The sequence below is a fragment of the Misgurnus anguillicaudatus genome, unplaced genomic scaffold (genome assembly GCF_027580225.2).
Source record: "Misgurnus anguillicaudatus unplaced genomic scaffold, ASM2758022v2 HiC_scaffold_32, whole genome shotgun sequence".
In the NCBI taxonomy this organism is placed as follows: Eukaryota; Metazoa; Chordata; class Actinopteri; order Cypriniformes; family Cobitidae; genus Misgurnus; species Misgurnus anguillicaudatus.
The window spans coordinates 2,770,541-2,785,371 of NW_027395282.1; the positions used below are offsets into that span (position 1 = coordinate 2,770,541).

The 14,831-nt window shown below is 38.6% G+C and overlaps 3 protein-coding genes across 3 annotated transcripts in view; all 3 read right to left on the reverse strand.

Annotated features, from left to right (window-relative positions):
- The window catches only part of LOC129454156 (uncharacterized), a 51,049-nt gene extending 44,570 nt beyond the window's left edge, over nt 1-6,479 (reverse strand). The window contains exons 1-5 of the mRNA XM_073865613.1: nt 6,461-6,479; nt 6,234-6,329; nt 2,024-2,371; nt 1,741-1,950; nt 1,295-1,621 (exon numbers count right to left, since the gene is read on the reverse strand). Coding sequence (XP_073721714.1) covers nt 1,295-1,621; nt 1,741-1,950; nt 2,024-2,371; nt 6,234-6,279 — 931 coding nt within the window. The 5' untranslated portion in view covers nt 6,280-6,329; nt 6,461-6,479. The remainder of the gene's footprint in view (nt 1-1,294; nt 1,622-1,740; nt 1,951-2,023; nt 2,372-6,233; nt 6,330-6,460) is intronic.
- The window catches only part of LOC141363091 (uncharacterized), a 218,808-nt gene that overhangs the window by 3,299 nt on the left and 200,678 nt on the right, over nt 1-14,831 (reverse strand). The window lies entirely within an intron of this gene.
- Nucleotides 10,384-14,831, reverse strand: part of LOC129454190 (sialoadhesin) — a 238,850-nt gene continuing 234,402 nt past the window's right edge. Inside the window, exon 7 of the mRNA XM_073865590.1 lies at nt 10,384-12,030. Coding sequence (XP_073721691.1) covers nt 12,005-12,030 — 26 coding nt within the window. The 3' untranslated portion in view covers nt 10,384-12,004. The remainder of the gene's footprint in view (nt 12,031-14,831) is intronic.

Genomic DNA, 14,831 nt, shown 5'->3' on the forward strand with positions numbered 1-14,831 from the left:
ACCTGTTGAAGAAAATCCTTATCCCCCAACATTGAGTAAAATTCCATTGCTGGATTGTTTTTTTAGGTGAGTATTCAACCTCCATTTATATGTGAGTATTCAAGTTAAACTGTATATTAAAACCTCTTTACTTTGTGATTTATCATATAACTCATACAGTACTATGTTGTGTGTTTCAGATACCTGTTTTGTATTGGTTCAGCCAGAGGGACTGCAGTGTGTTGAGACCTCCATTTACATGTGAGTATTCAAGTTAATCTAGAATAATATGCTTTTAACACAACATCTAGTCAACATCAGTGCTATTGCTATAATTTGGATGGGATAGTATCATGAGCCACAATTAAAGTCTTGTGACACTCATGCCAGGCGTTATTGTTGTTGTCGAGTTTCCGCACTCCGATTGCTTTGGGCCGGGCCTAGTCAAAGTCCAGGGCTGTTTTTTAGTCCCAGTCCGTCCCTGTCGAAGACCATGGGACTCGCTCTACAGATCCACTAACCGGCTGATTCGCGTGGATCAGCCAGAGCCGGTTAGTGGATCTATAGAGCGACTGAAGTCTCCTCAAAAGCAAATCCACAACAAAAGCCTTTCACTTCTGAGATAACATGCTTATAGGTTTTAGGTTTGGTGTGTATGGTCAACCATTAAAAAAAATAGGCCTAATAATAATAGCATAATAATATAGAAAAAAACAGTGTCCTGCTTATGCAGCCCCCAGAGGCGGAGAGACAGTTCGCGCTGATCAGCCGGTTACGGTTCAGCCGGTTACGAGTTGAAAGATTCTCGAGTCAGCGCAGATTCGCAGATCTTTTGAGTTTGCAATGTTTCCGGCTCTGAGTGAGAGTCTCGGGTCAGTTCGCGCGGATATGCAGGTCTCTCGAGTTTGCAATGTTTCCGGCTCTGAGTGAGAATCTCGGGTCAATTCGCGGCTCGCGCGGATCTGCGGGTCTCTCGAGTTTGCAATGTTTCCGGCTCTGAGTGAGAATCTCGGGTCAGTTCTCGCACAGATCACCCGGTTACGAGTGAATCTGTAGTGCGAGCGAAGTCTCATCAATAATGTTGAAAGAGGTTTGTGTGTTTGGTGGCGCTGTTTATGGTTTTACATTGAATTGTAGTAGGACTCAACTGATCCGGGTAAATGACACTAGAGACTCGCGACTCATGAGTTAATTTAAAGATCCGGGTTAAAGATCCGAGTGAGTCGCGACTCAAACAGGTCTACTGTAGTGCAGCACTCATTATACTGAAGCATTATGAGTGCTGCACTACAGCGAGTTTATTATGAGCAGTTACCTGTAACAGTAAGATCGACTCCAGGAGAACCAATAACTTCATTTGATGTGTTAGTGATGAACCTGAAGTAATATTCTCCAGAGTCACTCGTGTTGACGTCATTAATTCTCATTGTGTTTCCCACAAACACCACACGACCAGAAAACGGATGATCCTCACGCAGATCTCGGAGTCCCTCAGGAGGATGAAAGTAACCCCAGGATGTTTTGTCTACTGTATATCCAGTGGGATGTGAGTATGAAGAGTGAATATCTACTGTTGATCCCACTAAAGCACAAACTCTTGTAAAGGTGTAAATCACATCCCTACAGCTACTGTTAGAAACACCTGAAAAAGTCACAAAATACTGCTGTAACATTCACAATCAATTACAAACACACTCATACTGTATATCAATCAACAAGAAAACTGCCAAGTTTGTTCTTCCATTTTAATGTCAGACTCACACACAGATGAAGAGGGAACTGAAACAGACTTAACGCAGGAATAACTGTCAGTTTTTTCACTGGATGACACAAATATGCTTTGGTTATATGTTAAATGTTGTCCACTCTTGAACCAGAAGTAATAATTTTCAGATGTTTTTGGGCAGGAGGAATCACAGCTCAGTTTTACTCGCTGTCCTGTAGATTCAGGATTTATCTTCACCTGTAAAACTAAATAATCAAAACCTTACATTAGATGAGAAATGAAAAGAGTTTAACTGGACTGATGAGAATGTAAATGTACCTGTGACTGTTAGATTGACTGTGACTGAGCTGAGATGTTTAACTCCATCCTTCATAATGATCATGAGCTGATATTCTCCACTGTCTCTCTCTATCAGATCATTTATTGAGAGTCGTGAGTAATCTTTAGTGATCTCTTGACTCACTCGTCCTGAGTAATCTGAATCTAAAGTCAAATCTTCAGGTTCATCTTTGTTTCTCCAGTTTGTTCTCTGTTTCTGACTGAACCAGAACCCAGTTGTGATGTTGATGTTTGAGTATTCGCACCACACTGTCATCTTTGTCCCCCTCGCAGCACAAATATTTAGTTCATTACAGGTTACATTAAAGTTATCCAATGTTAGGAACCCTGAAAATAAATATGACATTTTATTGACGTTTGTAACAGTATAATGTGAATGTAAGCATATTTTTGAGATCCAAATGTAAGATCCTGCACTAGAAAGCAATAATGTAAATTAAAGGTATAGCAGAAGATTTTCGTTTTCCGGGGGGATCACCTATATTATTGGTCACCCCAGATGTCAATCATTCTGATGATATGTGTACGTACAACTGTCGTACGTGCTCGTCCCTAGGTTCGCTTTCTGCACATGCGCACTTTCACGTGTATGTGTGTTGTGCTACGTTTCAACCATTCATTGAAGCTCGCGTTCTCACTGTGTTTTTTTTTTCAAAATGTCTGAGAGTCGCAAGAGAAAAAGTGTCTACAAAGTGTATGACAAGAAGAGAAAGGACTATGAAGAAAGAAACAAGACCAGAGTGTTTATGGGAGACACGCTGGCAGCTGGCGTGAGCTAATAGGACAGGTTGGGCTTCCCATGCGAAGTTTCTACTGGAAAGGTACATTTTGTCATGCTATTTGGAAAAATCCATTTAAAATCACTGCTAGTAAAAGTTGATGTAAGCTATGATTAGCGATGCTAGCCCTGGCACAAGTCACAAACCGCACAGACACATTAAACATGCCGACGGCAACTTGTAAACAGAGCGAAGAGAAGACGCACCTGCATGCTCTCTCTCTGTCTCGAATAAAAAATGTGATGAATGCTACTGTTGTTGTTTTTACACATTTGTTGTACACATCTGCTCCTTTCTGCAACTCTTGAGTGCATATCTGCCAACTTTTCAAAAAACCTTGGAGTGAGATTTTGTCACACAAGTTGGTGGCTCAGATATCAGAGAGTTGGAGTTAATTTGATGTTGTACGCTGCATTCTGGTGGTTTGTGTGGAGGCCCAAATCCGTTGATAGGAGCGTCCTACTGGAGATGGACAATATTGGTTGCATTCTGTGAGGCAGACATAGCTGAAGGTCCACCCCAAGGAAATTTTGGATTAAGTGGATGTGATTTCCGGCATTCTAGTGGATTTTTAGGTGGTCTGCTAAAGATGTGCAATACCTGAACTTATTCTGATTCATGTTTGGCATCATGACTTGTTGGGCCTTCTAGACTTGAGCTGAACATTCAACCAGAAAACTATTGTTGTGCCTAAATGACCACAATAAAGTCTTATTTATAGACCAGTGTTTAAGATTTGACCTAGGTAGGTTACTGTAATTGATATTTTTTATTAGAATGGTAAAAGTCAGCTGAGTTTACATTCACCACACTAAATGTTCACAGAGACACGCACAAACAAATCATTTCTTTCAAGATTTAAAATATATGAGTGAGTATTAAATTGGACAACGTTTCATTAATAATCAGCCTAACCAGAATCCAGCGGAGGTTTGTAATTTCCAGCCGGCAACATGAATCCACTATTTGCTTTGCTTGGACTACGCCAGAACAATCGACCTATTGAGATGGTGTCAGTACGGACGTCTCGGATCTCACATCAAGTTGTATCCTGTTCTGTGACTTTTGCTACTACTGAGGTATGTCTCATGAACTCGGTGCTTCCTGCATTTGCCATGGCCCTGTGGTGTGTGTGGTCTGCTTTCTGCTCTTTTGTTTTCTGTGTTCCTCAAGCCCCTGTGTCTGGATTATCTGGTGCACCTCCCATCAAAAGTGAATCGTCTGGCTTACCTGAACCGCCTGAATCAACTGGCTTACCTGAACCGCCTGAATCGCCTGGCTTACCTGAACCACCTGAATCACCTGGCTTACCTGAATCTCCGGGTTCACCTGAGTCGCCTGTTTCACCGGTTTCACCAAAGTTGCCTGATTCGCCGGGTTCACCTGAGTCGTCTAGTTCACCAGATTCACCTAAGTCGTCTGGTTCACCTGATTCATCTGAGTCACCTTCACGGCATGTTCCAGTTGGAGGGTCTAAAGCGCCTCCAGCGCCACCCTGATCAGCGAAAGTTTTTTTGGGGGGTAGTGTATGGACACAAGAGGGAGGCAGAGGACACCAAGGAGGAGGCTGAGGTGTACCCAGATCCGAGCCTACCTCACAACCTTGGTCCATTCCTGCCCCATCACCCAGGTCCAAGCCTGCCCCATGACCCAGGTCCAAGCCTGCCCCATGACCCAGGTCCAAGCCTGCCCCATGACCCAGGTCCAAGCCTGCCCCATGACCCAGGTCCAAGCCTGCCCCATGACCCAGGTCCAAGCCTGCCCCATGACCCAGGTCCAAGCCTGCCCCATGACCCAGGTCCAAGCCTGCCCCATGACCCAGGGCCAAGCCTGCCCCATGACCCAGGGCCAAGCCTGCCCCATGACCCAGGTCCAAGCCTTTGGATTATATGTTTAATGTGTGTTGGGCTCCAGGAGTCGCCCTTTAAAGGGGGGGGGGGGTTCTGTAAGGACTTTGTGTTGTGTTTTGTGATTTGTACTTTTATTTTGACACCCTGTTCTGTTCTGGCTTTTATTTTGAAATCATGTCATGCCATGCTTCACTTCCCACTTACTGTTTGTTTATTATAAAGCCACTTCCTTTTGTTAATATCACTGCTGATTATTGTTTAGCCTGTTTGTTAGCCTGTCTACCTACTTGTTATTCAGAATCATGTTTTCATTTCTGTGTTTGCCTGTTTTGACCTGTGCCTGTTATATTGGATATTGTTTGTTTTCTGCCTGCCCTGACCAATTGCCTGATATTCGGATTACTCTCTTGGATTGCCCCTTTTTGGATGTGTTTGCCTGCCCTTTGGGATTTAGTTTAATAAACCTCTCTTTGCACATGGATTCAATTCTCCATTGCTTTCTTTGAAGCACCCCACGTTACACATTGTTACATACTTATTGTTACATGTTACAGGGCCAGATTTACCAAATGGGGCAAATGAGCACGAGAGCGCAATTCCAAAATAGCGCTGATGGGAGTGCTAATATCTGCGGGTTATTTATTAAAAAAATTATTAATTAAGCGTCACCATCCCGTATACGGGACACCTGACTTTACTTCAATATTTTGGATGTAAACTTTTATCGAATCACAACAAACTATAAATCATTGGAAAGGTCTAAGCCTCTAGAAAACATATTTCAGCAGTGTTTTATAAAATATATTATGTAGGAACCATAATAGATTCATTTTTTACAGTAGTGCACCTGTTCTTTATACTATCAGATGATATCTCATACACGTTGGAAACATTAATTTGTACTATGTATTATTTACCATTTCATGCATTTATAGTGTAACCAATTCAATTTTTATTTCAGTGCTGTTACTAAAGCATTTAATTTACTAATCTGTTGTTTAGTTTTTATTTCATGCTAATAATTAAACTCTACATATTAATACAATATATTTATTCTAGCAATATTTTGCTATCATAACTGCACTTATTTCCATTTAAGAAGGGTGATAATTGACAAGAAATACTTGCTGTTAACATTTCTCAGTCATTTCAGTGTTCATACAGACTGAACCACTGTAGTGAATCCCCCCTTACAAACAAAAAGCTGTAAATTACATGTAAAGCGTCTTTGGGAAAACAACTTTGTGGTTACATTCTGGCCTCTCCAGCTTGTCTTTATTTACTTACACTGTCAGAAAAAAAATCCTAATATGAACTATTTACATACCTCAGAATCAATATCTACCTTTGAGATACTTATATGCACTGTTTAGGTAGAAATAAAGTTTACTTTTGAAAGGGTATCGCCCAAGTGACAGCTTTTACATTTTTTCGTTTGAATAATTAAGGTTTGTATTGACTCTTGTCTTATATCACTGTCTTAATGCAGTAAACAACACTGATACTTTTCCCAAATGTCCAACAATCACAAAACTGATGTTTACTCAATAGTGTTCATACCTTGAATGTGTAACAGCAGGATCAATGATGAGAGTCTGAAGTTCATGATGTAGTTTTGTAGAAAGTCACAAAAGACCCAAAACTCTTTTCTTATTCCTGAGAGAAAATAAAACATCATTGTGACGCTTAATTCATCAGACAGTTATTACCGTAAAATAAAACACAACTAACATGCTTGTTTTTCATAACATTTCAAAGATTCAATACAAATAAATGTGTATACATACGTGCTCGTGGAGATCTCTGACCTCAACCGGTTTGTAAAGTTGTGTCAATATCTGAAGTTGTGGTAGATCATTTAATGATCTGATTATTGTACTCAAGCGGATGTTAAAGAAAGACTCTCCTTCACTTTTTGACACTTTTCATAGCATAAGAAGAAGGTAAGCATTTCATAACATGCTTGAATTTTACATAATCAGACAACTATTCTTATCTTTACGTGTAGCTGTTATTTGTTGGAGAGTCCTGTAAACAGTGCCGTCTTCACCATTTTGGGGCCCTAAGGAAAGTCCAAGAAACTGGAACCCCCCATGCCCCAACATTACCTGAAGGGTTTTCATTTGAATTGCACAACAGTAATATTGAGTATATAGAATTAAGTTAGACATATAAAAATAGATTTATCTTATTTTGAACTGCTTAACACAACATGGTATAAGACAAAAAAATCTTGTTCCACCAGCCTCCCTTTGTACAGAAAAATATTTTCAAGCCCCTCTCAGATCTATCCTTTGCTTGGAAATTCCTTAAAGGATGTATTTAAAACAATGTAATTTATACACTACTGCAACTTCTGTCATGGATCACAAAGGATGGACCCAAGTGCAAATATAGGTGAACTCAAAAAGGTTTAATAACAAAAGAGCCCACGAGGTAGCAAAAGACAAAACAATAACCTAGTTAGTAAAATTTGCATGATTTGTATGAAACAGAAATTAGAAGGACCTTAAATAGTTCTATCATCATTGTACAGTAGAGATTATTTCAGATTATCTCCTCAGGGATGGAAGGGATTAATTTAAGTAATGATATATTGTTTGCTATATGGAGCGAGAAAGTTGAACCTACACTTTCTAAATTAAATAGAAAGGGTTTGGATAACAATGCTACCAGTGATGATATTCTTACATGGTGGCACACAGTTAGTAGTGAACAAAGAAAATCCAAACATGCTGAAATCATTGAGGCTTTGAATTTCATGACGTGCAAGCAGCTACATAAAAATAATGCAATTTTTGACTCAGTCTTGAATGCTAAAGGTGATGAATTGAGAACCAAAAATGCTGAATTAAAAAAGTCAGAGGCAAAGATCCAAAATCTTCAAACTCAGATATATCAACTATCATCTGAGCAGTTAGCCCTGGCTAAACAGTGTGAGAAGTATAAAGACATTATTGCAGATGTGAAGGCTAAACTAATTGTGCGAGACACTAAGTCTCCCCAAACGCTTAACAGCTATGGGACTAAAAATTATGCTACTTGTACTAAATAGAATGTATTTCCAGAACCCAGAAAAGTGATCCTATTTCAGTGATTGGGGTGATGCATCAACATGCTGGAACAGAACCGCATGATGTGAATGAAGCATTAGAGAGTCACAGACCTCCTGAAGCTCCAGTAGAACCAAGCTACAGACCCGGTGGTGAAATGAACAGGCTTTGTAATTCCTGTCATAAAATAGGCCATATAGAGGAGAAATGCTGGTCATTGGGCAGGGGCAGACCTCCACCTTATTATTTAAAATGTAGGAAATCACTTTCTAAGGGCAGATGTAAGCAATCTGGTTTTGCAGGTAAAATCATTACTGAGTTAACTGCATTGTTCATGCAAGGACTCCAGCTGTTAACCTCACTTGCTAGTGGCTTAGCAGCCAGTTAGCATGTGTTTAACATTCTTGTAGATTATCCTGTTTGCATTTCCTGATTTGTAATTGTTCGTAATGCATTGTTGTTTCTATAGAACACAAATTCTAGTTGTTTGTTGTACTATATGTACACATAGGCTAATGAAGTTAATTTCTTAAAACACTTGACTGTTTCCACTGTAAGTGTTTGAAAAAAAAACATTTAAGTGAGAGGTTGTTGAAGCTACATGTATTCTAGACCAGTTGTCTTGTGTTAAGGAAATAACTTTTGCTCTTGAAATTGTCTACCAGTTTCAAGTTGTATGTGTTTCTATGTTGAAAGATTTGTCTTCTAAGTGGTAAACTCTGCTATTCCTTGTATAGCTGCAGTAAGACCCTAAAGAGGAGCACAAAAATGCCATGTGGCTACATTGTGTTATACAATTGCATTAATGAAAATGTTTTACCTCACAACAGGATCCAGTAGCACTTTTACCATGCTTCTTAACTAAAAACACGGCGTTGAGAAGATTAGAGCCAGATCACACACAATTTGCCTCACTTTAGTCATTTTCAAAATGTGGTTTAAGCATCTGTTTTGGTTTCTTTTCAAAAAGTTTGATTAGTTTTGTCCCAAATATTGAAATCTTGATAAAGAGTAATTTTCTATGTGTAATAATTTCATTAATTTTGCTATTATGTTTTACATTTAATTTGCTCTTTATGCAAGACATTTAAAACTATCATGTTCTTTGTTTTCATTTTGTTCATTTCATTTATAATGGTTATACTGGAAAATTAAGATCTTTAAATATCATGTATTTGGTTACACTGAATATATTGTTGTTGTTGCTTCTACTGACAAAGTGGGTTGTTAAAACTAACATTTGCTAAGTTTAAGAAGAAGCATTTCATTTACATGTTTCCAAAACAATATAAGAGCTTTTATCAGTTTTTCTTTTATTCTCACCTTGACCATGTTTTAATGTATTTGACAGGGATTTAAGGCTGAAGACCAATCTGACCATTTAAAACTTCAGTGACAAATGCCATATGCTTTGCTGTTTGTTGTGCCATTTGCTTGAATCACAGGATTCCTGCTGTTTTACATCTTGGGTGTTGCCTCAAAGAGAAGGACAAAAGTGAAATCCCCTTCAGGGCCTGTTCTTGTGAAAGTGTGAAGTATCGATGGAAATCTGCATGATTACGAAAGGTGCAATTCCATTCGATGAAGCCTTTCATGCAGGGCTGTAAGGAGAAGGACGTCTTCAAGTCTCATCAACCAGCAACCAGTTTGGACAATAAGTCTGAAGATGACCACTGCACACAACTGAAAGCATAATCTTATGAACTGTGTCATCATGGGTCTTCTTACGTGTGGCCCACGCTGCCAAAGGGCGGATTTGTAGGAATTTATTACTTCGTCACAACCCCCTTTTCCATACTGTACCATCTGGATTCCTGTGCTTACTGATAGTGATCACAGACTATTGTCACAGCTGTTTATTCAATACAGTGGGGGTTAAAGGTGTGGTCTTCTGATTGGTCAGTTTGAATGTATGATGTTAGGTTTAGTGACATGGTCAAGGGAAAGAGAATATAGGTCTCGGTTTTCATGATTTTCTGGGCTTTTGGCATTGGCCATTTGCTTTCTGCCCTCTGCTTTTCTTCTTTACCTGAGTTCTTGGGTTTAGATTCCAGTTCTTAATGTTGATTCTCTTATCAGGTAATATCTCACATACATTGGAAACAGTCAATTATTTGTATTAATTACCATTTCATGCATTTAAAGTGTAACCATTTCAATTGTAACTTTAAGTCAGTACTGTTATTAAACCTTTTAATTTACCAATCTGTTGTTTAGTTTTGATTTAAAGGTAATATTTAAACGCTACATATTGCAATTCAATATATTTATATTCTAGCAATGCTCTCCCACATATTTTGCTATTATAACTGCACTTATTTCCGTCGTTGGTATAGGTTGCAGAAGGGTGATAATTGACCAGAAATACACAGTTTTATAATATCTTGCTGTTAACATTTCTCAGTCATTTCGGCGTTCCTACAGACTGAACCACTGTAGTGAATCCACCCTTACAACACACAGACATGTGAGTCTAACAGTGACAAACACATAGAAAAAGATAATGTTATAAAATCTGACCATTAGTGTATTGTATTATAGTCTATAATTTATATAATTAATAAAATTCTTATTTCTCACCTCTATTTGTTTTACTTGATAATTTATTTACCACATCCACAAATCTCTTACGATGAGAAACTGAGACAGAAACACTGAACTGTCCATTTCTTTATTGTTTCTGTCATTTGTTTTATTGGTTTTATTCATTGTATCTGAAGAAAGACAAAGCCCAGAAAATTCATTTAGTTTAAGTTGCATATAATTAAAAGATGAAACATGAATTCATTACACAGTGTCAGGATCTGTCAGAATCTTGTCTTGTTTTAATGTCTAGTTCTATTTGACAGGATTCTGACAGTACCATGTTATGTGTGGGAACACGTTGTCATGGTGTGTTCATATCAGCTTGTATTTGCTGTTCAAGTCTAGTGTCAAAGTCTAAGGTCAAGTCTAGTTGTGTGTTAAGTCTGTCCAGTGTATTTATATAACCTGTTTACTGTTGTTTGCCCCCTCGTGGACTTTTGTTTTGTTAATTATTAAAGTGTTTTTTGTTTACCCCCCGACATCGCTTGCTTTTCGGTTTATTTGTCCACTGTTCCTGACACACAGTACAGTTGTTGTGCAGTTATCGCTGCATGCAGCAGTGGTTTGTAAAGTTTTAGCAAATGATGATCTCAGTTCCTTCTTTTTTAAAATCAGGTCAATGTGAAGAAAAGCCTGCACATATCAAGTACTTACTGTACTAGCACCCTCCCCAGATCAGTGAATTAATAGAGTCTGAAACGTTTTTAAGGAATGAAGTCATTTCTTTTTCAGAAAGCAGTGGGTGATAGGAAAAGCAAAATCTTTAGGTTAACCAGGAGTTAAATTAGGACATTGAAGTGTTTTCACAAACACACCTAACAAAAACATTACAGATGTGCATCTAGAGACAAAACAATGACACTTATATGTTTTAAGATTTGTCAGTGCAAGCTGTTTTCTGTTACGACACCTCAAAGAGAAATCTTAATGTTGATAGACTTCAGCTCTGTCTCGCTTTAACATAGCAACTTTTTAATGTTAACACATTCTAGATTCTGACCAGAATAGCCCCTATACCCTTAAATAATGTAAAACAATTTAAGGGGACAGTCATTATATAGAGAGAAATTATCAAGTGCACTTCATACACGTTCTTCCTTAAAAGAACATTAAAGCCCAATCTGTAGCTTTCGGTTTGGTTCATTATTTGTGTGTAAAGCATTGTGGATGTTTATAAGAAGACATATGGTTTATTTACTGCTTTAGGTCAAGTGAGAAATGCAAAGATGTAGTAAGATATTATACAATGCAAATATATGAAATTTAAAATACATGATAACGTGTACTTATAATACAAGATAACAATGTGGAGTTTGTCATGTGTTATAAATCATCATACTCATAAATGGTGCAACCACAAATAATGTATTGTAACTGTTGTAATGATTATTTATTAGACAATACAACATACAGTATAATAATGTTTATTATAAGGGAATATACCTGCAAAAATGCATTATAAACACAGACTTCATAGAAAGTGTTACCACATACTGCAGTCAAAACAGAAAACAAAGAAATATATTCAAAAGATAACATTTATCTGACGATTATGAATGTCTTAATGCAACTATAATATGTGGATAAATATCTCTGAAAGGCAGGTACCAAAAAGCTTTATTAAAACATTACAGTAGCAAACCTTCAGAAAGCCAAGCCTTGTTTTAATCAGTATCATACAGTTTTATGTATTTAAGCATTTGTTTTGTCCATTGGATCTGAAAAAAAGACACAAACTCAGTTATATTCAGAAAAGGCAGAACATTCAGAATTTGACTTTTCTGTGATTCTCAGATTTCAGTCTCACTGCAGCCGTTATCACAGCGCTACTCAGCAAATAACCATCATGACAGCTGTGTGCATATTTTCAAAATAACACAAAAGTTCTGAGTGATGTGCTATGACGTTCAGTGCCACTGACAGCGCTAAAACACTTTCACTTTTGGTTGTGTTAGTACATTTAAAGTACAACTTGCGTTAGAAAATAGTAATTCCACCTCATTTTCTTTTTTAGGGGTTTCTCCAGTAATGATGATACACAAAACAACGCGGCACACCGGCACCTGAATTTGAAACCTGCAGAAGCTGCAGCAGTGACTTATTTGATTTATTAGGCAATATTTAACTAAGATTTCTTGTACTTGTACTTGAACATTTCTGTAATTTTGTAGCATCTCACTTCAATATTAATGCAGACCTGCCAACCTTGGAAATTGTTTTTGAGTACAGTAGCATCGGCCGAAAGGACAGAACACGGGTTTTTAATTATGTTTTATTAACGTAGTTCGGGAGGAGCACGTCAAATAAACCACTTAAGTACTTCCAGCTGTCTATAATCAGTAATCAACAGATACTCTAGTACCACCAGATGTCCTCAATCAGTAATCATCATATCTACCCAATCAGGACAAAGGCAAGCCATATATAAGTCACAGTTTGACTCTGCAAAGATCCTCTGCAGTCTTCAGAAGCTCTAGACCATGGGTCTCCAAACTTTTTGTTAGCAAGGGCTACCACAATGGATAAAATAATCTGGAGGGCAACTTTTTGATATAGTCTACTCAAAAATGTTTGTTTTACTTGTTAATATGTTTTAGTATTGTTTAAAATGTTAACATGCATAAACCAATCCAAGCTAATATAGAAAATATGTAATAAATAAATATTACAATAGTCTATTAATAGAATGTGCTTAGACCCTTGCTCTAGAGTAGATGTTACAGTCTCCAGCACGGCCAGATCATGCTATGGATCATCAGCAACAGCCATCGGCAACGCATGGCAACCTCGCAGCATGAGCATGGCTCTGCTAGCGGCTCAGACCCAGGATCCTTCTCATTCTAATCATGTTCCGACTGGAAACTGTAGAGCGAGGCTGCCTTCGCTACCGGCACAGGCCCGGACACCCTATTTGCTTCCTTCTTCCATTATTCGCCATTCCAAAGCGTGAGCATGTCTCTGCTAGTGGAACAGGCTTCTCCTTCTAATCCTGTCCTCCAGACAAGCCTGACCGAAAACTGTAGCGTGAGGCTGCCTCCGCTACCGGTACAGGCCCGGACCACCTATATTCTTCTCTTCCTCAGCTTCCTCCTTCCATTATTCGCCATTCCTAAGCGTGAGCATGTCTCCGCTAGTGGAACAGGCTTCTCCTTCTAATCCTGTCCTCTGGCTGTGGCCTAACCGAACACTGTAGCGTGAGGCTGCCTCCGCTACTGGTACAGGCCCAGACGCCCTATATTCTTCCCTTCCTCAGCTTCCTTCCATTATTCACCATTCCTAAGCGTGAGCATGTCTCCGCTAGTGGAACAGGTTTCTCCTTCTAATCCTGTCCTCTGGCTGTGGCCTGACCGAACACTGTAGCGTGAGGCTGCCTCCGCTACCGGTACAGGCCCGAACACCATATATTCTTCTTTTCCACAGCTCCATTCTTCTATTCTCCTGCCCCCCAAGCGAAAGCCTACCTCTGCTTGGTGGATTTTGTAAAAAGTGTGTAGGACGTTTTCACCAGCAGGTCGTGCCATATCTAGGCTTTTCTAGTGCTTAGAAATAGTGAATCATTGTTGAAGCAATTAGATTCGAAGCTTCGCTTTACCATCAGTATTCATTGCCCGGCCTCGAGCACAGTTTAAACCCGGCTACGTTGAAAGCCTCCCGTCCCAAAATACTATTTGTGACGACTAATGATGTCTGTTTAGTTTGTGAACGAATCATTATCTTGAACTGGTTCTTTAAGGCAAACAAGTTAAAACCGTTCCCCAATTCGGACTGAATCATTTTAAACATTTGTGTCTCCAAACAGCAACGATCCAGAAGTTACTCACTTTCAGACCTGCTCAACAGCCACCCCGACTCGAAATAAGACAATATTCCCGTTCATAATCTGTATCCACCATACATCTTGGGCATGCATGTAACGAATAGTAAATGTTCAACATCAGTACGCTTCCATGCTGATACCATTTTGCATAAACTGAGGAGATGACTGATGGGCAAAATGTAAGTTTATTTAACATTAACATAAAATGTATAAAAAAAAAATAAAAAAAAAAATAAATAAAAAAAAATCGCACAATATCAGCCAGTGGTCTGTTATATTAAACAGGGTTTTCATTAAAACATGTAACAAGGTGTTAACCCTAAGGGCACAGGTACACCTCGAAGACGTATATTTGATGTCTGCGTTTACAACTGCATGACGTATTTAGATTTTTTGCTCATTTGCAACGTGTCTCTGAGACGTTTCCTAAAAGATGTCATATTGACATGTTGAAGATGCCTGCAAGACGTTTTTTAATTTAGAATGCATATAAAGCAGCTCATTCTTAAACCTTTGTAAGATGTTTTACACACCAGATGTGTTCCAGATCTCCAGATCTTTAACAGACATCTTGCAAACGTACCTATCTGGGAAACGTCATACATACACGCATTCAACTTACTGTCATATAAAGATTATATTTTAGTTACTTAAACACGGCTTTTGATAAACGCTATCCAAGATTTTCTCTTCACTATTATA